The 23,536-nt window shown below is 52.7% G+C and overlaps 1 protein-coding gene across 1 annotated transcript in view; it reads right to left on the bottom strand.

Moving 5' to 3' along the window:
- PSD4 (pleckstrin and Sec7 domain containing 4) overlaps positions 1–23,536 on the bottom strand; it is a 39,688-nt gene that overhangs the window by 3,513 nt on the left and 12,639 nt on the right. Inside the window, exons 2-14 of the mRNA XM_056124259.1 lie at positions 17,536–18,487; positions 16,309–16,390; positions 15,261–15,621; positions 5,626–5,802; positions 5,174–5,254; positions 4,908–5,020; positions 3,748–3,806; positions 3,477–3,566; positions 2,340–2,383; positions 1,856–2,016; positions 1,016–1,086; positions 746–909; positions 191–335 (exon numbers count right to left, since the gene is read on the bottom strand). Of these exons, the coding sequence (XP_055980234.1) occupies positions 191–335; positions 746–909; positions 1,016–1,086; positions 1,856–2,016; positions 2,340–2,383; positions 3,477–3,566; positions 3,748–3,806; positions 4,908–5,020; positions 5,174–5,254; positions 5,626–5,802; positions 15,261–15,621; positions 16,309–16,390; positions 17,536–18,366 (2,379 nt within the window). The 5' untranslated portion in view covers positions 18,367–18,487. The remainder of the gene's footprint in view (positions 1–190; positions 336–745; positions 910–1,015; positions 1,087–1,855; positions 2,017–2,339; positions 2,384–3,476; positions 3,567–3,747; positions 3,807–4,907; positions 5,021–5,173; positions 5,255–5,625; positions 5,803–15,260; positions 15,622–16,308; positions 16,391–17,535; positions 18,488–23,536) is intronic.

The following is a 23,536-nucleotide window of genomic DNA, read 5'->3' as shown; positions in this document are numbered from 1 at the left end:
CCCATTATGGTCTCCCAAGAACCACAGGAGCGAGCCCGGAGCATGGCCAGGCATTCCCCAACCCCCACCATAAAACAACCCTCCTGCCTGTGGTGCAGGTGCAGAACCTGGGGTGCCAGGTCCCCACATCCCAGTGTGCACTCCCCCAACCCACTTTCCCAGACCCCTTAGTGGAAGGCGGGAGGAGTACCAGGGAGCTCTGGGCCGGCCCCATGGGCAGAATTGGCCGGACAAATCTCCGCTGGGAGCCCACTGCAGCCGGGAAGGGTGGTGCCGAGTGCGTGGCCGAGGCCAGGTTGATGCGGGCGATCCAGGAGCCCATCTCCTTGGCGGTGCTGTGGGCAGAACAGGCTGTGGGGCCCCAACTGTTCCCACTCCACCCTGAGAGCCCCCCACTTCCAGGCTTTGTAAGCAGGGAAGCTTGGAGCCAGCTCGCCTCAGCCATTTGTCTGTCGCTTGCGGGAGTTTTCTCTGGGAGGCCATTGATTTTTTTTTTTTATATCAAGTGCCAAGCCATGATCAATTGTTAGTGACTTCCTAGAATCCGCTGGGCAGCGGAGCCTGCTTGCAGAAGGAAGAGGCTGAGGAAGCACATGGCAGCAGGAAGCTCCCCATTGCCAGGTGCGGCTGAAGTCCCCAAGCAGTAGAGTGAGGTGCTCTGCATACCCCAGCCCAGCCGGCCAGCAGCAGAGGTCAGGGGAGCACAGCGGGGAGCTGGCAGCCACTGCTTGCCCACCCAACTCACGGTGCCTGGAAGAGGTAGAGGCGCCAGTCGGCCGTTCGCAGCTGGAAGACATGCGCCTTCTTGGTGTAATGGGTGGCCGGGGAGGCCAAGGAGTGGTGCACCCCCACGGGCTCATCCACCATCTGCCTGATCAAACTCTCCCCCTCAGGGTTGCAGTCCTCTCCCTGCCACACAGCACGAAAGGGCACTGTCACAGCTGCCCACCCTTCCCGGGCTGGCCCCCCACACTCCTCACAGCCCCGAAGAGACAAAGAAAGCTGCCTTCTGTACCTTCAGGAAGTAGAGGACCATCCCGCGGAGCAGAGTGTGGAACATCTTCCAGCCACGCTTGCCCCAAGGCGCTGCGGAGAACAAAGTGGGTGGTGAGAGCGGTCCGGGCATGGTCAGGGGCCCTCCTGGACACTCACAATCTCCCCTGGGAGCCCACAAAGACCCAGCAGCCAAGGGCAGGCAGGCATACACCTCCAGGCTGACATGCTTGCTAACTTCCACGGATGGGGACATTTTCATAGACACGCACATGTCCCCTTACACACACACACACACACACACACACAGCCCAGCCACAGCTGAACTCAGCTGCTCCCTGGGCCCTTCTAGGGATGCCCAGGGTCTGGGTACTCCTCGGGCAGGACAAGGCCAGCCTCCTTCTGGCATCTCTGGCTTTACCTGTGGCCAAACTCCAGTTCCCTGACTGGCTACCATGCTCCACGACCCACGGCTTCCCTTCTGCTCTGGCCTGGCTGCCGCCCACTCTGAAACTTCCTGCCATGGAGGAAGGAGGTCCCAGACACAGCAATCTGTGCTCAGAGCAGAGCACACCTGCTTTATCCTTCCTCAGAGGGGGGGATCCGTTTTCCCAACTCCAAATAACCATGATTTCTTGGGAGCCTTTACTTCACTGCTCTCTACCTCCCAAACCCCATTTGCAAAGTGGAGCTCAGCCTTTTTGCCTCCATGTGGCCCTGGGGTATGAACTACCTAGCCCAGTTTGGTCTGGCAGCCTGAGGAGCTTACACAGCAGCCCAGGCCGCAGGTGAGCCAGGAGGGTACTGCCCTGGACCCTGGCCACGGGACCTTGAGGCCCCAAGCAGAGCCGCAGATACTCACTCTTCTTGCCGTCAGCGTCATGGTGCATCTTGCGTGCCAGAATGCCCTTCTTGTAGGTGGGTGCCGTGGGTTCCTGTGCCAGCTGCAGGAGGGGACTGCACAGCTTGCCAGCCAGGGACGGTGTCTGGGCCTTCTCAGGTCTGGCTGCATCTTCCTCATCCCTGGACACCAAAGAATCCAGCTGAGACTGGCCATGACCTCCTGGGGTACAATCCCTGAGGCCTTCCCGATAAAGAATTCCTCTGAGGGACTCAACCAGTCTGCTAATTCATCAATGGCTACAATCACGGGAGCCTGCAGTTCTTCCACATTCTCCCTGGCTATCCACCCCTGCACATTCTGCACCCCAAAGCCATGCTTTGGGCTCCACCCTGGCAGAGGATGCCCCCTGTTCAGGATCCCAAGCTTCTCAAATGTTCCGGAGGACAAGTGCTTGGAGGAAAGGCCCTGAGGTGGAAGGGAGAGGGTAGGGGGTCACACTTACACGGCCCACTCGAGCTTCTCACTCCGGATAGACCAGTAGAGGGCCTGCAATAGGAGCACAGAAGTGGCAGGGCTGAGTGGGGAGGGGCATGCGGCCTGCTTCTCCCCCCTTCACTGTTGCCCTGCAGTGTCTGTGTCTGATCAAGGAGGGACTGAGGGTCAAATAGGTGGATGAACAAACAAGAGTCTCTGCCACATGCCGGGCCCAGACTGAGTGTTAGAGACAATGGCAGAACAAAAAGCAAGTCTCATTCTTCATTCTCTTCACCTGGAAATGACTCACCTCCAGGCCATCTCACCTGGAGGTCTCCCAGAGATAGAAGAGCCCATAGCAACCCCATGGGGGGTGGGCAATGAGGGAGTGAACAAATGAATGAATGAATGAATGAATGAACTAAGGAAGGAAGAGGACTTGTGAGACACATTGTGTTGGCCATGGCCCTGGCAGTGCCAGGTAGCATGCTTGGCACTTTCTAGCGTTGGAGGAAGGTTCTCCAATGAGACGCAAGCACAGGAGCTGTGACCGCTGAGAACAGGCAGGCTCTATGCTGGGCATCAGGTGAGAACAACGTGGCCAGATGGTGAACATCCCCAGGGAGGCTGCGGTCAGCGAGGGAGGGGTGGCCTGAGACTAGAAATCAAACCAGATACAAAACCCAAACCCTAGTCTGGTTTTCTGTTTTGTTTTGGAGCATCTCCAGCAGTGCTCAGGGCTTATTCCTGGCTCAGCACTCAGGGATCACTCCAGAGGGGTTAAGGAGACCATATGGGGTGCTGGAGATAGAACCCAAGTTGGTTGTGTGCAAGGTAAGCGCCCTACCCGTGGTACAATTGCTCCAGCCCCTGAAGCCTTTTCATGTGTCCACAAAGAGACCCGAAAGCGAATGCTTCTCAAACGCCACAGGTTTCCGTGTCATGTGGGGCCTAATTAAGCATTTAGGGGTCTCAGGTGCAGAGATTTGGACTCAGCCAGACTTACAAGTCTGCACTGGCTCAAGGAAGCACACTTGGAGAAGCCTTTCCACCAACAAGCTTGTTCCTGCTTCCAGGGGGTTTATGCAGAGCTAGTCCCAAGCTCGGCACTTCCCTTAGCATGCCAGGGGCATGGGTGGGCACTGAGCACCCCTGAGGAATGTACCTTCAGCAGCTCCTTGGGGAAGTTTCCGCCGTCTTGCAGGCCGTGCAGGTTGGTGATGAATTCCTGGCAGCTCATGCTCTTCCCAATGTTCTGTGGCCACGGGGCGGGGGGGTGGGGGGGAGCAGTTCTCACTCTAGTCCCAACAGAATAAACCCCAACTCCCTGCCCAAACCCACAGGCCAGAGCCCCCCAGCCTCTGGTCTCCACTGCCCTCTTTACAGCACCCACAGCCCTGCCTCGGAGCCCGGGGCTGAACCCACCACACCCTCACCTGTCCGTGCAGATCCGTATTAAGTAGCATGATGGCACAGGTCAAGGTGTGGACGCAATCTGGCCCGGAAAAAGCTTGTTGGAACAGGGATGCTGCCCACACAGATCCCAGATGCTCTGGTTCTCCTCAGTCCCACCTCCACGCCTGCTACACACACACCCACACCCACACACACACACACACACACACAAACCACTCATATATACACACATCCTCATACAATACACAAGATACAATATTGTATACAATACACGATATAGGGCTGGAGCCATAGCACAGAGGGTAGGGCATTTGCCTTGCACAAGGCCGACCCAGGTTCAATTCCTCCGTCCCTCTCGGAGAACGCGGCAAGCTACCAAGAGTATCCCACTTACATGGCAGAGCCTGGCAAGCTTCCTGTGGCATATTCGACATGCCCAAAACAGTAACAACAAATCTCACAATGGAGACGTTACTGGTGCCCACTTGAGCACCTCAATGAACAACGGGAGGACAGTGCTACAGTGCTACACAATAAACAATACACATATTTACACAACACTCACATACTCTTTTATATACACACATTCATACACTCATACACACATATACTCACACTCATATACAATACATATACTCACATATACTCATATACACATACACATACCGAACACTCACACCTCATATATACACACACTCATAAACACATACACTCACACTGATGTACTCACACTCATATATACATTATTCACAGACTCAAAGACACACACACTCACACAATCATGAACACACTCACAGGAACACACACACATTTTCTCTCTCTCACACACACAAAGGCACACACGCACGTATACACGCACACACATACATACACATATAAACATATTCACTCATATATACTCACCCTCATATAATAAACAATACACATACTTATACAAGACTCACATTTATATACACACACTCATACACATATTCACTCATACACACATACACTCACACTCATATACAATACATATACTCACACACTTGTATACACATACACTTTTTCATACACACACACACACACACACACACACACCAGACATTACCCCGTGAATCCCACAGACAGACGACACATCCCAGTCATCTTCCTAGAGGCTCCCTGCCTGTCCTGTGTCCCTTCCAGGCCAGCTGTTACCTACCCACAGAGGAGAAGAGCCCTGGGTTGCAGTAATGGAAGCGTCGGGAGAACTGGTAGAGGACTCGCTCCCGCTCCTGAGTCTCCCCACTGAGCACGAGGGCCTGCAGGAAGTCCCTGGACAGACAGAGTGTCAGCCAGCAGCAAGGCTGGAGCCGGGGCAGGCACAGTCAGCAGGCCCCAGGATATGGAGGATTCCAGCCCGGCCAAGACTCCCTGCTCCAGCCTTCCCTCCTCCCTGGCTGCCCCCCACAGGCCCTGGACGCCTACCGGAGGGCGCGGTCCAGGCTCTGGCCTCCAAACTGGAAGAAAGACAAGTACTCCTCGGCCACGGCCCGGCTGAAGTCATTGCTGCAGGGGAGATGGGATATGACGCCACCCACAGTCCCCACCCAGCTGACCAGTCCAGGCTGACAGGAAAGGCTCCTGCATCGGCCCTAGGCCTCAGCTGCCTGTGTGCGTGACTGTGTGTGTGTGTGTGTATGCTGACAGGGAAAGGCTCCTGCATCGGCCCTAGGCCTCAGCTGCCTATGTGAGTGACTGTGTATGTGTGTGTGTGTGTGTGTGTGTGTGTGTGTGTGTCCCGGGTGGAGTCAGGGTCGAAGGGAGTGGCTGGGTGGAGGGGCTGGGAGCTGCCCCGTAGGGACAGTAGGGATGTGGGCAGGAGAAATAGCCTGAGTGGGAAGGCCCCCACCCCACTCCTCTAGGTTCAAGCCCCTTACTTCTTGCGCAGGTAGGCGGCCACTTCTGACTTGCGGAAACCCTCCAGGTGGAAGAGGCGAGACGCCAGATTCCAGGCCCCCTTGTCAGGTCTCACCCCATTTGCCAGCTTCTCTCCCGTCGGTGGCTCCTGGCCATCTTCCGGGATGCAGACTGGGGGCACAGGGTCTTCAGCAAGCCTGGAAAAGGCCACCCACATCCTCAGACACTCCACATGGGTTGGGGAGGGTGGGGAGGGGACCCTTGAATCACAGCCAGGAATTCTGGGGAGCAGCTGGGGGTGGGAAGGGCAGCGGTCAGGGCCTGACTGGCAGGGAGGGGACTGAGGTGTAGCTTAGCTGCTGTGTGACAACCCAAGGGGGAAGTGGAAGTGTCGCTCATGGCTCAGGAATGAGTACTTCCTCGAGAGAACCCCAGAGAGGTTCAGAGCCTTGGTCACCTAAGGCGGCCCTTTGAAATACTGCTGGAGTCAACCCAAGCAGGGGCTGTCTCTCCACACTCCAGCAGGCCACTGTCCCCCACATTAGGCCTGCCTCCCCCAGGAGGTCTCCTGGCCACCCCCAACACAGGAAGGAAGAGCCCCAGAGGTACAGGGTGTGTCCTGGACACACTGACCAGAGCAAAGGGCATGCAAGGGACTCTCAGGGCCGTGCACAGGTCAGGCAATGGCCATCAGGGGCAGACATACCCCAAACCACAGAGGTGCCCCGAACGTAGCTCAACCTGCCCCCTTTGCTCTCTTGCTGCCACGAGGCACAGGGTATCCTTGTTACCTGCATTGTTGGGAGCCTGGGGAATACAATGAACACTGCAGGCCAGCAGAGCAATCGGGATAGACAATGATGACTGTGAAACTGACCACTTAGAAAACAAGGTCCCAGCAAACAGCCTGCCCCACTCTGCTTGGACACCCAGCTCTGTGCTATCCTGACCCTCCTGCACACCTCACGCAGGGCACCCACAGAGAAACCCACAGGGAGTGAGGTACAATGCAAACTGATGGAAAGCAAACCGAGGGTCTGGGGCACAGAGAGACAGTGAGCGGGAAACCTTGCACATGGCTGACTGGGTGCCATACGGTACCCCGAGCCTTGCCACAGGGGTGAGCACAGAGCCAGGATATGAGCATCACTGAGCATGGCTTAGTATGTATGTATGGCCCTCCCGTTGATCGTCGATTTGCTCGAGCGGGCCCAGTAACGTCTCCATTGGAGACTTTGTTGTTACTGTGTCTGGCATATCGAATACTCTCGGTAGCTTGCCGGGCTCTCCGAGAGGGGCGGAGGAATCGAACTCGGGTCGGCCATGTTGGCCGCTTGTAAGGCGAACGCCCTACCCGCTTTGCTATCGCTCCAGCCCTAGAAACCAAAAAAACAAACAAACAAACAAACAAAAAAACCCCATCAAGTCCAGGGTCCACAGGGGAAGTGTCTGACCAGTGACAAGGTACAGCCTGGTCCCAAGAGTAACACAAGAGGAGAAAACAAAAGTGAGGGTGGCTGTCAGAGAAGGAAGTGGAAGGGTTAGAGAGAAAACCACTCTCTCCACCACAGGTAGAGCACTTGCTCCACATCCCACTGACCCCTGTTTGATCCCCAGGGTCACTTCTGAGCTTGGAGCCAGGTATATTCCCCCAGCACTGCTGGGTATAGCCTGATTCCCCACCCTAGAGAGAAAGACAGACAGACAGACAGACAGACACACACACACACACACACACACACACACACACACAGAGGGAGAGAGAGACAGGGAGACAGAGTGAGAGACAGAGAGAGAGAGGAGAGAGAAAGAGAACGAGAGAGGAAGAGAGAGAGAGGTGGATAAGGCACCAAACACCTACTAAAAATGGCCCACTAGATTGACCTAACAACAACGTGTCTAGATACAAAAGATGCAGAAATGAAAACTAGACCTAAGGTCTATGTTTGACATGGGTATGTATGTAAACAATTATGGGAGGTGAGCTGTAAGGTGTGTGACCTGTTCTCGCAATCAAATAGTTTTAATAAATAGAATAACAACGTTAAATAACAAGTAACCATGGAATAATCAGGGAAATAAACTGCAAGGAAAAGGACCTGTATGATTTCACTGTGAAAATCAGGGCCCCTCCCAGATCCTCCCAGCTCCGCCCTCCCCCCCACGGCCGCCCTAGTGGACTGCACGCTGATCCCCAGCACCGCCACTGTTTTTTGTTCCCCGCCCAAGTTTGTGTGAGCCTTCGCCTTCCCGACCTGCCCTAGCACCCAGTTCCCCAGCTACAGTGCTGCCAGAGGGCGTGGCCTCTGCCACATAGGCGTGGCCTCTGCAGAAGTGGGCGTGGCCTATTTGGGGGCCAGTGCCCGCAGTTATTTTACCCATACCCAGAAATCTGGCGTCACAACTCAGCCTCCATACCACCACCACAACATGAAGAAACAGCGCAAATCCCCACCACCTCGTGAGGAGAGGACGATGTAAAGAATCCAGAAGCCTCAACAGGCATTACTCACAAATGTGAGCTCTCCGATAAAGAATTCAGAGATGAACTACTGAAGATGTTCAATGAACTCAAAGAAACGGTGGGACTATATCCAGTAAATTAAAGGAGGATATGAAAGAAACAATGGATCGGACAATCGAGAAATTACAGGAAGAAATGAGAGAAGAAACTGAAAAGCTACGCAGAGAAGTGTCAGGAATAAAGGATTTGGTAAATGAAATAAAAAAATTCAGTGTGTGCCCTCAATAGTAGAATGGCTACAGCAGATGACAGAATCAGTGAGTTTGAAAATGAGCTGCAGGAAGCCTACAGGTAACAACAAACAATGGGAAGAGACCTCAAAATAACTCTAGGGCAAATCAGAGTCCTAGGGGATGATTTTAAGAGGAACAACATTAGAATCATTGGAGTACCAGAGGTACAGGGAAGAAATCCCAATGAAAAAGCTGCAGTTAAAGAAATCACTGCTGAAAAGTTCCCAGAATTGGAGAATGCAGGCATCCAGATTCAAGGAGCCCGAAGGGTGCCAGCTAAAAGAGACCCTAACAAAAACACTCCAAGACATATCATAGAGTGATGGATGCCACAGATAGAGACACAGTACTGCAAGCAGCAAGGTCAAAAAAGGAAATCACATATAAAGGAGCACCACTTAGATTCACAGCAGACCCATCAGAGGAAATCCTCCAAGCTTGAAGGCAATGGTGGGATACTGTGAAAAAACTCACTGAAATGAACGCTTCATCTGGCTAAACTCTCACTCAAACTCAAAGGAACAGTACACTATTTTCTGGATAAACAGCAGCTCAGGAACTTCATAGACTCAAAACCAAACCTAAAATAAGGGCTAAAGGGGCTACTGTAAGACAAGACAAACGCCTACAAGCACAACAAACCCTTACAGAAAAGATGACACAAAACCCCATGACACTAATCTCTCTCAACGTCAATGGTTTAAATTCACCAATTAAGAGACACAGAGTGGCAAAATGGATTCAGAGACAGAACCCAACCTTCTGCTGTCTACAAAAAAACACACCTGAACAGTCAGAACAAATACAGACTCAAAGTCAAAGGATGGAAAACAATCCTGCAAGCAAACAACCCCCTCAAAAAACCTAGGGTGGCCTTACTAGTATTATACAACATAGATTTCAGGTTGAAAGAGATTAGAAGGGACAGTGAAGGCCATTTTTTATTAATTATGGGATATGTACAGCAGGAAGAAATCACACTCCTAAATGTATACTCGCCCACTGAGGGACCAGCCAAATGCCTACAACTGCTAACAGACCTTAAGAAGTACATTGCAAACAACACAACAGTAGTTGGAGACTTCAACACCACCATATCACCTCTGGATAGATCAAGAAGATTAAAACTCAGCAAGGAAATAATGTCTCTGAAGGAAGAAATAGAAGAGAGAGCGCTAATAGATCTATACAGAACTTTACACCCCCCCTCCCCCCAAAAAATAATACACATTCTTTTCCAGTGCACATGGAACATTTTCCAGAATAGACCATGTGCTGGGCCACAAAGCATACCTCAACAGAATCAGGAAGATAGACATTGTATCAACTATCTTTTAGACCACGATGCACTGAAGATAGAAGTTAATCATGTACAGACGCAGAAAACAAAATCAAACACCTGAAAATTAAACAACTCAATGCTGAACAACGAGTGGCTCAGTAAAGAATCATGGAAGAAACCAAAAGATATCTGGAAACAAATGAGAATGATGACACGAGCAGCCAGAACCTGTGGGACACAAGTAAAGCCGTATTAAGGGAAAATTTTATAGCTCTGCAAGCATTTCTAAGGAAGGAAGAAAGGGCCCACATAAACAACTTGACTTCACAGCTCAAGATCTTAGAAAAGGACCAACAAAAGGAGCTCAAACTAGGCAAAAGAAAAGAGATCATAAAACTTAGAGCAGAAATCAACGACATGGAAACCCAAAAAACAAAGATCAATGAAATGAAGAGTTGGTTCTTCGAGAAAATAAATAAGATTGACAAACCACTAGCAAGACTCACAAAGAAAGAGAACCCTAATCAGAAATGAAAAGGGAGATATCACAACAGAAACCAAAGAAATTCAAAAGAGCATAAGAGACTACTTTGAAAGTCTGTATGCCACGAAACAAGAGAAAGTTGAAGAAATGGATAAATTCCTGGATTCCTATAATCTCACAACTCTGAATCAAGAAGATCTAGAATACTTGAATAGTCCCAATAATATCAAGGAAAACTGAAGCTGTAATAAAAAGTTTTCCCAAAAACAAAAGCCCAGATCCAGGTGGATTCACTAGCAAATTTTTCCAAACATTTAAAGAGGACCTATCGCCAGTTCTTCTCAAGCTTTTCCAGGAAATTGAAGAAACAGAAACTCTCCCAAACAGTTTCTATGAGGCTCAAATCTCCCTAATACCAAAAAGAAACAAAAACACTACAAGAAAAAGAAAACTACAGTCCGATGTCCCTGATGAACATGGATGTGAAGATTCTCAACAAAATACTAGCAAATGAAATTCAACAACTCATCAAAAAGATCATACACCACAACCAAGTGGGATTCATCCCAGGGATGCAAGGATGGTTTAACATTTGGAAATCAATTTACTTAATCCATAATATCAACAAAAGAAAAGATAAAAAACATATGATCATATCAATAGATGCAGAGAAAGCATTTGACAAGATCCAGCACCTGTAAATGATGAAAACCCTCGCCAAAATGGGAATAAAAGGGACTTTCCTCAATATAGTCAAAGCCATCCACCACAAGCCTATGGCAAGTATCATCCTCAATGAGGAAAAATTAAGAGCCTTCCCTCTAAGATCAGGGATGAGACAAGAATGCCCACTCTCTCCACTTCTGTTCAACATAGTACTGGAAGGACTTGCAATAGTGATTAGGCAAGAAAAAGATATTAAGGGCATTCAGATAGGAAAAGAAGAAATCAAGCTCTCACTATTCGCAGATAATACGATACTAAGAGAACTCTACCAAGAAACTCTTAGAAACAGTAGAGTTGTAAAGTTGCAGGCTATAAAATCAATACCCAAAAGTCCATGGCTTTCCTATATGCAAATAATGAGAGAGAAGAAAGTAACATGAAAAAAGCAATCCCTTTCACAATTGTTCCTCAGAAAATCAAGTACCTAAGAATTAGCTCAACTAAGGACATAAAAGACCTGTACAAAGAAAACTACAAAACTCTTACTTCAGGAAATAAAAGAGGACAGGAGTAAATGGAAAGTTATCCCCTGCTCATGGATTGGGAGATTTAACATTGTCAAATTGGCAACACTCCCCAAAGCATTGTATAAACTCAACGCAATTCCTATAAGGACACCCATGACATTCTTCAAAGAAATGGAGCAAACACTCCTGAAATTCATAAGGAACAATAAGCCCCCACGAATAGCTAAAGTCATTCTTGGGAAAAAGAAAATGGGAGGAATCAACCTTCCCAACCTCAAACTCTACTACAAAGCAGTAATAATTAAAACAGCATGATACTGGAACAAAGGCAGAGCTGCAAACCAATGGAACAGGGATGAATATACTGACACTCTCCCACCCCCAAATATATGATCATCTAATCTTTGATAAGGGAGCAAGAAATGTGAAGTAGAGCAAGGAAAGACTCTTTAACAAACTGTGCTGGCAAAACTGGACAGCTACATGGAAAAAAAGGGGCTTAGATCTCTAAACTAACACCATGTACAAAAGTAAGATCAAAATGGATTAAAGACCTCAACATCAGACCAGAATCCATAAGGTACATTGAAGACAATGTTGGAAAAACGCTCCATGACATTGAAGCTAACGGTATCTTCAAAGATGATATGCCACTGGTCAAGCAAGTGAAAATAAAGATAAACAAATGGGAGGGACTATCTTAAACTAAAAAGCTTCTGCATCTCAAAAGAAACAGTGACTAAAATACAAAGACAGTCTACAGCATAAGAAAGGATATTCACCCAATACCCATCCAATAAGGGGTTGGTATCAAGTATATACAAAGCACTGGTTGAACTCCACAAGAAGAAAACAACCAACCCCATCAAAAAATGAGGCGACAAAATGAACAGAAACTTTGTCAAAGAAGAAATACGAATGGCTAAAAGGCACATGAGAAAATGCTCTACATCATTAATCAGGGAGAGGCAGATCAAAACAACAATGAGATATCATTTCACACCACAGAGACTGGCCCACATCCAAAAGAACAAAAGCAGACTGTGTTGGCGCTGGTATAGGGAGAAAGGGACCCTCCTTCACTGCTTGTGGGAATGCCGACTGGTTCAGCCCTTTTGGAAAACAGTATGGACGACTCTCAAAAAATTAGAAATTGGGGCTGGAGTGATTGCACAGCGGGTAGGGCTTTTGCCTTGCATGCAGCCAACCCGGGTTCGATTCCCAGCATCCCATATGGTCCCCTGAGCACCGCCAGGAATAATTCCTGAGTGCAGAGCCAGAAGTAACCCCTGTGCATTGCTGGGTGTGACCCAAAAAGAAAAAAAATAGAAATCGAGCTCCCATTTGACCCTGCAATACCACTCCTGGGAATATAACCTGGAGAGGCAAAAAAGTACAGTCGAAATGACATCTGCACTTGTATGTTCATTGCTGCACTGTTCTCAACAGCCAAAATCTGGAAAAAACCTGAGTGCCCAAGAACAGATGACTGGCTAAAGAAACTTTGGTACATCTACACAATGGAATATTATGCAGCTGTTAAAAAGATGAAGTCATGAAATTTGCATACAAGTGATTCTACATGGAAAGTATCATGCTAAATGAAATGAGTCAGAAAGAGGGACAGACATAGAAAGACTGCACTCATCTGGGGAATATAAAGTAACAGAATGGGAGACAACCAAGAATAGTTTAGATAAGTACCAGGAGGTCTGCTCCATGGCTTGGAAGCCGGCAGTACATGCTGGGGGATAAGACAGCTCAGATAGAAAAGGGAACACCAAGTAAAGGTCGTTTGGAGGATTCGCTCGGGATGCGAGATGTGTGCTGAAAGTAGACTATAGACCGAACATGATGGCCACTCAATACCTCTATTGCAAACCACAACACCCTAAAGGAAAGAGAGAGTAAAAGGGAATCCCTGCCACATAGGTGGGGCGGGATGTGGGGGAGGGGAGGTGGGAGGGCTACTGAGATCATTGGTCGTAGAGAATGGACAGTGGTGGAGGGATGGGTACTCGATCATTGTATAACTGAAACCCAAGCATGAAAGTTTGTAAGTCTACAACTGTACCTCATGTTGTTTCGCTAATTAAAAAAAAAGACAAAAAGAAAAGAAAAGAAAAGAAAATCAGGGCACCTTGCTGGGTCTGGAGCATGAAATTTGGTTCCCCAGTGTGAAAGTAAGACTGAATCAGCCAACTGGTGAAAGAGTGTTATCTACCTGTGGAGGAAAGCCTCCATGGAGGAACCTTTCATCAACGTGTGCCATGAGAGCCCTGCACTCACTCTAACCCAGCATGAACTGACTCTGTGTTCCAGGGGTGAACCCTCTTTCCAGACCCTGGAGATAAACATCTGATGCACAGCTCCTGTGCACGTTTTCCCAGATGCTTCTTTGAATTCTGGCACTGACAGGCTGTCTCCACACAAGATAGCAACAGAATTAACCCCCAGTCACTGAGCAGAAACCAGGGCAGCCATGGTTCTGTGCGAGTGTGCAGTGCATGTGTGTGTGTGTGTGTGTGTGTGTGTGTATGTGTGTGTGTGGGTGTGTGCAGTGACCCCATCCAGCTTCCCACAGAGGGTGGGCAGACATCCAGCTCTCCAGACTCCCTTCTTCATTCCTGGCTGTCATGGGTTGGGGGTAATACTTGTCCTGCAATAGGCCAAAGGATCACTAAAGCCCTGGCCCTCACCCAACTTCTGCTGTTGGTTTGCTACGGCCGTGAGGCAGGCACCAGGCCTGGGCTGCTTCTCCCATGCCAGACTTAGCAGCATGCAGTGCCCTGGTATTCTGGGGCTCACGGTCTGGGGAAGACGCCTTCCCCTCCTCTGCAGATGGCAAGCCTGGCACCCAGCTTGCAGGGTGCTGCTTCTGTACACCTAGAACCTCTCCTCTCGGAGCTCCAGGAGGGAAGCTCAGGCTTGCTAAGCCCGTGTGAGGCTCAGAGCTGGGTTTGTAGCACCGGGCCTACCCGTTGCAACTTCTGAACTGTCAGGTTACACAGACAATCGTGGGATGTGACCCTGGTCTCTGCTTTGCCCCATCGCCATAGCCGGTACATCAACATAAATCACAACCCCAACCCCTGCCCTGTCTGCTCTGTGCTGGGCCTCCTGTGCTTCTCACACTCCACCTGTAACTGGGGTCAGGGGCCTCACGCCGGGCTGACAGGAATCAGCACAGGAAACATTCAGAGGGACGCGAGACACAACCTCACCAGGGCTCCGTCATGAGGCCGAGCCCCTGGTGTCCACACACAGCGACAAGGCCCCATGCTGCTTCCGGCCACACACAGCCAGGTGTGTGTGTGTGTGTGTGTGTGTGTGTGTGTGTGTGTGTGCGTGTGTGTATGTGCGCAGCCCTTCCTGAGCAGAGTCCCTAAGGCCTGCATGGACCAGCACAGCCAGGAAGTGTGGCCAAGTGAGACGCCTAGATGAGCTTCACCATGACCCAAACACACCCCTGCCCTGAGCACACCCACTTGCACAGGTCCTGTGGAGCAGAGATTAGGGGAGGACTGCAGCTGATGGAGAGAGAGACCTGCTGCATGACCTCAGTGATAGCCAAGCTTAAAATTTGCACAGCCAGGGCATCCCCAACACAGGGAGTAAAAAATAATAATAGAATAAAACAAAAATAAAATGGAATCATTTCCCTGTTTTTTTGGGGGGGGCACACCTATCAGTGCTCAGGGATTAATCCTGCTCTGCCCTCAGGGATCACTCCTGCCAAGGCTCTGGAGACCCTCTGGGGTGCCAGGAACCTAACCTGAGTCAGTGGCATTAATGGCCAGTGCCCATCCTGCTGTACTACTGCTCTGGCCCTGAGAATTGTAAAAGAAATAAGCAAAACCCCAATATGCATTCATCAGGAGCTATAAAAGCAGGACAGCATATACATTCTCAGATGCCCACATCTGAGGTGGTACTTACCCCATGGCAGGTGCTGCTGTGCTGGCTGGGTCGGCACTGGTGACCTCGGTGGCTGGGTCTAGAGCCATCTCTGGCTTCTCTGTGTCTGGGGAACTCGGTTCCATCACATCGGTGGTCAAGAGTGCTGGGCATGAAGCATCTAGCATCCTTCTGGGAACATCATGATCCCAGGGCGGGCTCTGGGGCTGCAGGCTGTCTGGCTCGGAAGTCACCAGGCTGGTCCTGGAACCAGCATCTCTGCTCACGGATTCAGGGCTATTTGGCTCCGGCGAAGAAGCTGAGCTCTCCCAGGGGCCAGGGGACAAGGCACAGAAAGCAGACACTTGGGGACACTCGGCATCCTTGTCACCCGATGAAGAGCCTGGAGCGAAGTGGGTGAGGAGGAGAGATGGTGGAGGGCTGAAAGCTGGAGCCGAGCTGGGCAGCCAGCCTGTGCCACCCGCCCCTCCCCAGCGTTGGTAGCGTGTCCTGTCCCTCTGCAGACTGTGACCTCCCACACATGCAAGCCGTGGGCAGAGGCTTCCGTGAGGAGACAACCAGCGATTCAGGATGTGCTAAAACCACCCGTCACGGGAAATGCTGGATCACTGGCACAACTTTTGTTGTGTAGGGTTACACCTGGTGGTCCTCAGGACTTATTCATGGCAGGGAACCATAGGGGACGGTTAACTCCTCAAGGGAACCTTGTGTAGTGCTGGGGTTCAAACCAAGGTTAGCTGCACGCAAATCAAGAGTCCTCCTACCCACTGTACCATCTCTCCGGCCCCTGGCACATTTGTTTCTTTATGAATACTTCTGGGGTAAAGAGAGGTTCCCCAGAGGTCACTGCCCATGACACTTGACTAGCCAGGATGAAGGGTTCAACGCCAGGGCTTCTGGCTGCCACAGCAGGGAGGCCCACCAGGGCTACCCAGGCAGTGCCCAGCTGTACTCTGGGGTCTGTGAGACTCAGATCACAGAGGCATAAAGGATGCCTGACTCTGGAAAGTTCCAGAGCAATCTCTGTCCCTCCTGCCACCCCTTTCCATGGTTTCCTTGCTGGCCTCACCTCTGTCCTCAGAGAGAGGCCGCTCTGGGGGCGGCCAGGAAGGATCCTCTTCTCTCAGGGTGCCTGGGGAGCAGGGGAGGGCCTGAAGGGAGACGAGGAGAGGTGGCCGTGAGCCCAAGGGGTGCGGGTGAGGGAAAGGCGGGCAGGAATGTTCTTCCCTGGGGCCCTCTCCCCACCCACACCCCCAGGGGACTGCTCAGAAGAGGGATCCTGGCTAGGAGAACACCCACATTCTCTAGGTGCTGGTCCCTGGAGCTCATCAGGTTCCCCCTTACAGAGGTGAGGCCCAGAGAGGGCAAGGGACCAGCCCAAATCTGTACAACATGTGGGGCAGGTGGAGCTCAGACGTCCTGTACACCCCCAGCCAGTCTCTGTACGTCCCGGGAGGAAGCCCTGTGACCCGGGGAGGCTCCATAAGGAGAAGGGAGGTGGAGATGAGAAACCAGGGCCGCTGTGGGCCTCCTCCTCACACCCCCATGCCCCCACCCACTGTGTTCCCCTGCCTCCCTCCACAACCCGGAGGGGTTAAGTCCCAGAGAGGACAAGGGGGCATGAGCTAGGCAGGGCCCAAGAGCCGAGGGTCCCCAGGCTTCTCCTTTAGGCCACCCAGGACCCCTGAAGCAAGAAGGTCCAGGGACACTGAGTCCGCTGGTCTGCGGGAGTTGTGGGCCCTGTGGCAGGGCCAGTGTGATTAGAAAGTTACAGGCCGGGCCCTCCTGCTCCCGTTATCTGGGCAGACGCCTCCTGGAGTGGGGGCGGGGAGGAACTGTGTTCCCTACTTATCTCCTTCACATGCATTCCAGCTTCCCACTGACTCAAGGACTCCCTGAGATACAGGCCGGGGCGGGGGGGGGGGGGGGGGGGGGAGGGATGGGAGCCTGTGAACTCAAGAGTCCCAGATGAGAGAGCACTCCCCCTGACCAGCTGACTGAGTCCTGGCCTCTTGTGTAAGGCCCATCCTGCAGAAGGGGGCGTGGAGGGGGAGGTCTGCACAGCTCTCGGAGCTGGGGGCCGCAGGACTGGGGCCTTCACTGCTGCGGTGACATCTGGACTTGCTGCTCGCCTGCCACAGCCCTGCAGTGGCCACCCCCCACTCCCACCCCCGCTCTGTCCCTTCAGCACCTGCATGCAACAGTGCTCAGGCCCCTGGAGATTCTTCTGAGCCCCCCTGCTCAGCCCTGCAAGGGGAGGTGGCATTCCCCTCTCCCCCCACAGGACATAGCTTACCTCCCTCTCCTCCCAATTGGGAGGTGCTGTGGGAGCCCCCTCAGGGGTGTCCAGGGCAGCCCAGGAGGAGTGCAGCTTGTAGGTAGGCACTGGGAACGGTGGCGTGGCCGAGCCCCCAGAGTCAGTCGGGACATCCTCGCCCTCCAGCTCACTTCCAGGCACCCCTGGCTCCCCAGCTCTAGGGACTAGGGTCTCCGGCATCTGGGGGCTCTCCGGCTCTGGCCTTCCTGTCCCAAGGCAGTCCGGGAAGACCCAGGAAAAGCGCGTCCCGGAAGTACTGGCGTCGGAGCAAGGGCTGTCCAGAAAGAGGGGGTTGTCGAAGAACACGCTCTCCTCCTCGGCCCCCCAGGCTGGGGACAAGCCTGCCACATCCTCTTGCTGGCTGCACTCCTCGGGGCCAATGCTGCTTCTCTCTTCTGCACAGGCCTCCTCCCCAGGGAGGCTCAGGTCTGCGGGTGGGACGGGCACGCAGCGTCTCAGCTCGGCCCTGAGCCCGTCTGTCTTCTCCAGCTCCTCCTCCAGGTCCAGCACACACATCTGTGCCTGCAGGATCCCCGCCCAGAACACCACCTGTGTGGAACTGGTAGAGCCGGCTGTCGGGGAGTGAGTGGTCCCTGGGGCCTCGAAGCTGGAGTCCCAGGTTGAAGCATCAGGCCTGGCAGAATCGGGAGGGTCCAAGGCCCAGGTCTGCGCCCCACCAGGTTCAGCAGGGCCACAGGGTGCCCCGGCCAGTGATGCGGGGCATGGCGGCTGGCTGTCTCCCACATAAGCGCTGAGAAGTTCCGTGGGTTCCGTGGGTTCCGTGGTTTCGGGGAACCGGGGATCACCCATGGTCCAGCGTGCGGGGAAGCCTTCCAGCAGCACCTTCACAGTCCCATCGGGCCCATGATGACAAGGACAGCGGCGATGGAGGCAGCCAGGCCCGAAGGGCAGCGGGGCTTTGGCATCAACCCTACAAAAGGCCCCAAGCAGGAGCGTGTTAGCCACAACAAGCAGGAGGGTCTGCACAGGGGGCCCAGCCAAGGGAAGGTGACTCCAACCAAAGTGGCAGGAGGCAGATGGCCAGTGGGGGACCCCTCAGTCTCAAAGACCTGCACCCTTCTCAGAGACACCCAGTGCGGAGGGTCTGGGCTGTTAGCTGTGGCCACCAGCCTCAGGCAGAGACATACAGGAAGAGCAGTGAAGTGGCAGGAAGTCCAAGACCACATGGAAACAGGAGGCAGCTGAGCAGAGGCTCGAGGTGTGAAGAGGGTAGTCAAGTCATAGGGCCCCCCTGCCCCCAAGAGGAGCATGAGGGTACCTGCTGGCCAAAGCTGCCCAGAGGAGACCAGCTTCTTCAGGGAGGGTGGGGATGGGGGTCCAGGTTTGCTGCTGCCTGTACCCCACAGAGCCCTGAGGACTGAGCAGGAGAGAGGGACAGCAGGCCTCTGTGAAGGGGATTGTCCAGTAGCTTCTCTATTCCCTGTGTGTGCACATGGAGCCCATGACACTCAGTCTGGCTCTTCCTCCACAGAAATAACCCCATCATGAGCCCTGGACATGGGACACACAGAACAACATCCCCTGCAGCCCTGGTTCTCAGGCCATCAGGGCCAGCATCAGGCCCGGGGGCCACAGAGAGAGCACAATGGTTAGGGCACTAGCCTTGCGGGGCTCCCACCCCGCCAGAGTCCCTGCCGGAGTAAGTCCTGAGCACCCAGAATAAGCCCTGAGCACCTTGGGGTTCAAAACTCACAAAGACTTCAGCAGAGTCACGGGCTCTGAGGGCGCAGAGCTGCCCCTGTCGGCATCTTGCCTGCTTCCCCTTCTGCCTCCCTTTCTTCACTCAGATTCCCGCCTGAAAGATTGTATGTGTGCCTGTCACAAAGTGGACAAAGGCATACACACTTGCGCCACCTTTGTCTGAGTGTGGCTTTCCACTTCCCTGGGATGGAAGCGCTGTCCCCACCTCCTCCCCGCCACCGCCCAACACCCAGTCCCACCTCCCACACACAAACAATAGACCCTCACAGGGCTGGCTGGGCCCCTGCGGAGCAGACCTGGCAGTGAGGAGTCACGGTCACTCGGTCACTCGGTCACTCGGTCACTCGGTGGTGCCTGGCAGGGCCTGGTGGGGATTGTGAAAGAGCACATGGAGCACACTCTGACCCAGGCCTGCTCCGAAGGCCCCCAACACAGAGGTGAGCTGAGGCTCTCAGAGGGGGTCCCCCCCAGGGAGCCCCTCTCAACCACCCAAACACTCAGGCTGAGGCCGGGTAGGGCTGCAGTGCTGAAGGTCACCCAGAAATCAGGGCCAGTTTGGGGCCTTCCTTCGGCGGGAGGGAAAGGGGCCTCTGCTTCTCACCACTCTTGAAATATTTAACTCAAAGCCCCTCAAAACAGAATCCTTCGGGGTTTCCCTGGACCCCCCCCCCCCGCCCCCAGACTTCACCCTCCCCTCAAGAGTTCTCAGCAAAGCAAGACTCTCTGACTCCAGGTTCTACAGTTCTCCAGAAGGGCTCAGCCCTGAGGGACATCCATCCTTGAGTTCCAAGACAGTCCCCAAATTCTGCGGATTCCCATGCCAGGTCGTTTCTGATTTTTCAGCCTGTGTGCCATGGTCTGGTCCAAGGGACCAGAACGCACCCTGCTGATTCAGCGGGTGAAAGGGGGTAGGGGGGTTGTACCAGATAAACTGGTTCATCTAAGGTTAATCAGATCTGATCATTTTCTTTTGATTTATTTATTTTGACTTTGGAACCACGCCTGACTGTGCTCCAGGCTTACTCCCGACTCAGGGATGACTTCTGGTGGGTTTAAGAATGGAATGAGGGGGCTGGAGTGATAGTACAGTGAGCAGGGCGTTTGCCTTGCACGCGGCCGACCTGAGTTCAATTCCCCGCATCCCATATGCCCCCCCCCCCCCCCCGAGCACGGCCAGGAGTAATTCCTGAGTGCAGAGCCAGGAGTAACTCCTGTGCATCGCCAGATGTGACCCCCCCAAAAAAAAGAAGAAAAAGAAAAGAAAAGAAAAGAAAAGAAAAAGAAAAAAGAATGAAATGAGGTCAAAGGTAGGCAAGACAAGTACCCTGCCCACTACCAATCTATCTATCAATCCTAATCTGATCATTTGAATCTTCCTCACCATAAAAGGAACACAGACAAGAACAGAACACAGTCAAGATCAGCTGACTATAGTGGGAAATAGCAGCAGAATAAATGAAGCCCCAGATTAGGCGCCCAGGTTCTGTGCCCAGACAAAGTACTGAATCACAAAGGGCTCAAATGCCCAGACAATGACAAGGTACTGAGCATAGGCGTCCCACCCACACGAACGAACGAGATTAAGGATGACCAAGACAAGAGACAATCATGGGGGTAAACCCAGAGGCTCAAGATTTCAGATTAGAAAACACTGGAGAGAAAATGGCGGGGCACAGACAAGACCATCACAGGCTGGATGGAGGCGGCCAGAATTCAGGTCAGAAAGAGAGACAAGACTTACACGGGTAAATAGAGAGGTGTGGACTTTGGGGGTGGGGAAGGGGCTTGGTCCTATCTATTGGAACTGAATAAATGCTAACTTCTTAACCCCTGAATTTTGTATGCACCTTGCTCATACAATTCTCAAGAATCCACGAGTGCAGGAAAAATCCACTTTCGTGGGAACCATATCCCTCACTCCCTCCCAAGCCTCTGTCTTCACTCCAGGCTCTGCCCTGTGCTGGCTCAGCTTGCTTTCTTTCTCCCTCTCCCTCTCCCTTTTCCTCCCCACCCTCCCCTCTATCTCCCTCTCCCTCTCCTTCCTCTCTCCCTCTCTCTTCTCCCTCTGCCTCTCTCCCTCTCTCTCTCCTTCTCTCTCCCTCTCCTTCCTCTCTCCCTCCCTCTCTCACTCTCTTCTCTTTCTGTCTGCCTCTCTCTCTCTCCCTTTCTCCCCCTCTCTCCCTATTCTCTCCCTCTCCCTCCTCCCCCACCTCGGGTGAGAGTCTGAGGATTCTTACAGTTCTGCTCCCCAAGTTCTCTGCCATGTGCAAGGAGCAGCACCGGACACCTTCTCCTTTCAGACAGGCGACGCGCAGAGCCTCTGCCACTCTCAGCCTCTGCCACTCTCAGCCCTCTCACTCTGCCCGCATCCCAAAGGGAGGAATGAGGCACCTCAGACTCAAATATCAACTCTCAGGGTCAAGTCCGCCCGCAGTTCCACCAGGCCTGCTGTGCTAGCAGAGCTTGACCAAGAGTGAGCAAAGACATGAGGCAACCTAGGGCCTGCAGGGCATGCCCGCAGTGGCACCACAAGATAAGGAGAGAAGCTCAGGACCCCAGTCCAGACACCAAGGGTCCTTCCCCGCCTGGCCTGGACTACCTGTGCCAAGCACACTTCCCTCCCAGACCCCTACTTCAGTCTTCATTCATGCCTCCACCCCCACCATCGCATCTAAGTGTGTGCCAGCCTTTGGGCATGAGTATCTGCCCAGTGGTGCCAACTCACCTATACTTACAAGTAAACGAACAGAAAAAGGTCAGGTGCCAAGATTGGGAGTGGGGGCGAGAGGGTTCAGGGGAAGGGAACCTGCGACTTCTAACCCTGACTCTCCAGGGCCCAGAGATAGTACAGGGGGTAGGGAATTTGCCTTACTTGCAATCACCCCTGGTTCGATCCCTGGCACTGCAGATGATCTCCCCATACCAGGACTGATCCCTGAATGCAGTGTCAGGTACGCCCTGAGGGCCACCAGGTGTGTCCCTAATATCCAAAAAGCAAAATAAGACCCAAATCTCACTTGAGTCTGTGTCTGCAAGTCTGTGGACATACACACTTAGGCACGTGTGCCCAGGCAGCCACCCCGGCAAATGACAGCAGGGCCAGACTTAAAGCAGCTTAAAATGGGCTGTCACCAAAGGGAGCAGGTGGAGGGAAAGGGGCAAGAATCAGAGACTTGGGCTCTGATTCTGAGCGATAGCACAGCAGGTAGGGCGTGTGCCTTACATGTGGCCAACTCAGGTTTAATTCCTAGCATCCCATATGGTCCTCCCCCAAGCACCGCCAGATGTAATTCCTGAGTGCATGAGCCAGGTGTAACCCCTGTGCACCGTCGGGTGTAACACAAAAAGAAAAAAAAAAAATCAGAGACTCAAGAGGATAGAGCTGACATCAGGGCCCTGCAGGACAGTGACAGGCAGACCCACAGCACTTGGGGACACCAACCAATCCGCTGTCCCTTCACAGCTGTGTTGCTACTGCACAGCCCACCTCTCCTGCCAGAATGGAGCTGCCGCCCCGCACCCACTCCCCACTGTCTGCAGAAGAGACGCCAAATGCCCCGTGTGCCACAGACAGTGTGTTATGTACACTCTAGATAGTGGCGTTTGGACACCGGTGGGGTGGGGTGGGGTGAGGGTGGGGGTATAATCAGACAAGATGGGCTGGAAAGGTAACGGTTAGGGTTGACTGGAGAAGTCCAAGGCCACCATGAGTGGGGCTCCAGGGGCAGAGTGGCGGGGTGCCCTGCATCCAGGTTGGTAGTTTCATGGGGGTGGCACAGTAACTGCCTTTGGAGAGGCTCATCAGAGCATCACAGCACATCAACACAAATGTTCCCACATACTCACACTGCACATTCAGGAGTGTTCACAGGAAACTCACATTTCCCAGGATATTTGGTGGCTCATCTGCAGCCCAGCCTCTCCTCAGGGAAGGCAAGTGGGGAACACTGACCCCCTGCTAAGGAAACCACAGCCCAGTTCAGAGGGGGCCAGGAAACTGTCTGGTCAGCACAAGAGGAGTGGGCGAGCTGGGGCCTCCTTCCTGGACTGAGATGCTCTTTTTGTCTTTCTTAATGATTTCAGGGGAGGGGCGGTGCTCAGGGCTGACTCCTGGCTCTAGGCTCAGGGAGAACTCCTGGTGGGGTGTAAAAGATGTATATGGGGTAACAAGGGATGAAGCCCAGCTTGGCGGTGTGCAAGGCAGGTGCCCTACCCACTGTGCTATCTCTCTGGCCCTTGAGGACCTCTTAAATCTGTG

The sequence above is a fragment of the Sorex fumeus genome, unplaced genomic scaffold, assembly GCF_029834395.1.
Source record: "Sorex fumeus unplaced genomic scaffold, SorFum_2.1 ptg000006l, whole genome shotgun sequence".
Taxonomy (NCBI): Eukaryota; Metazoa; Chordata; class Mammalia; order Eulipotyphla; family Soricidae; genus Sorex; species Sorex fumeus.
Note: the sequence above shows the minus strand (reverse complement) of the source record. Positions and strands in the feature narration are given on the sequence as shown.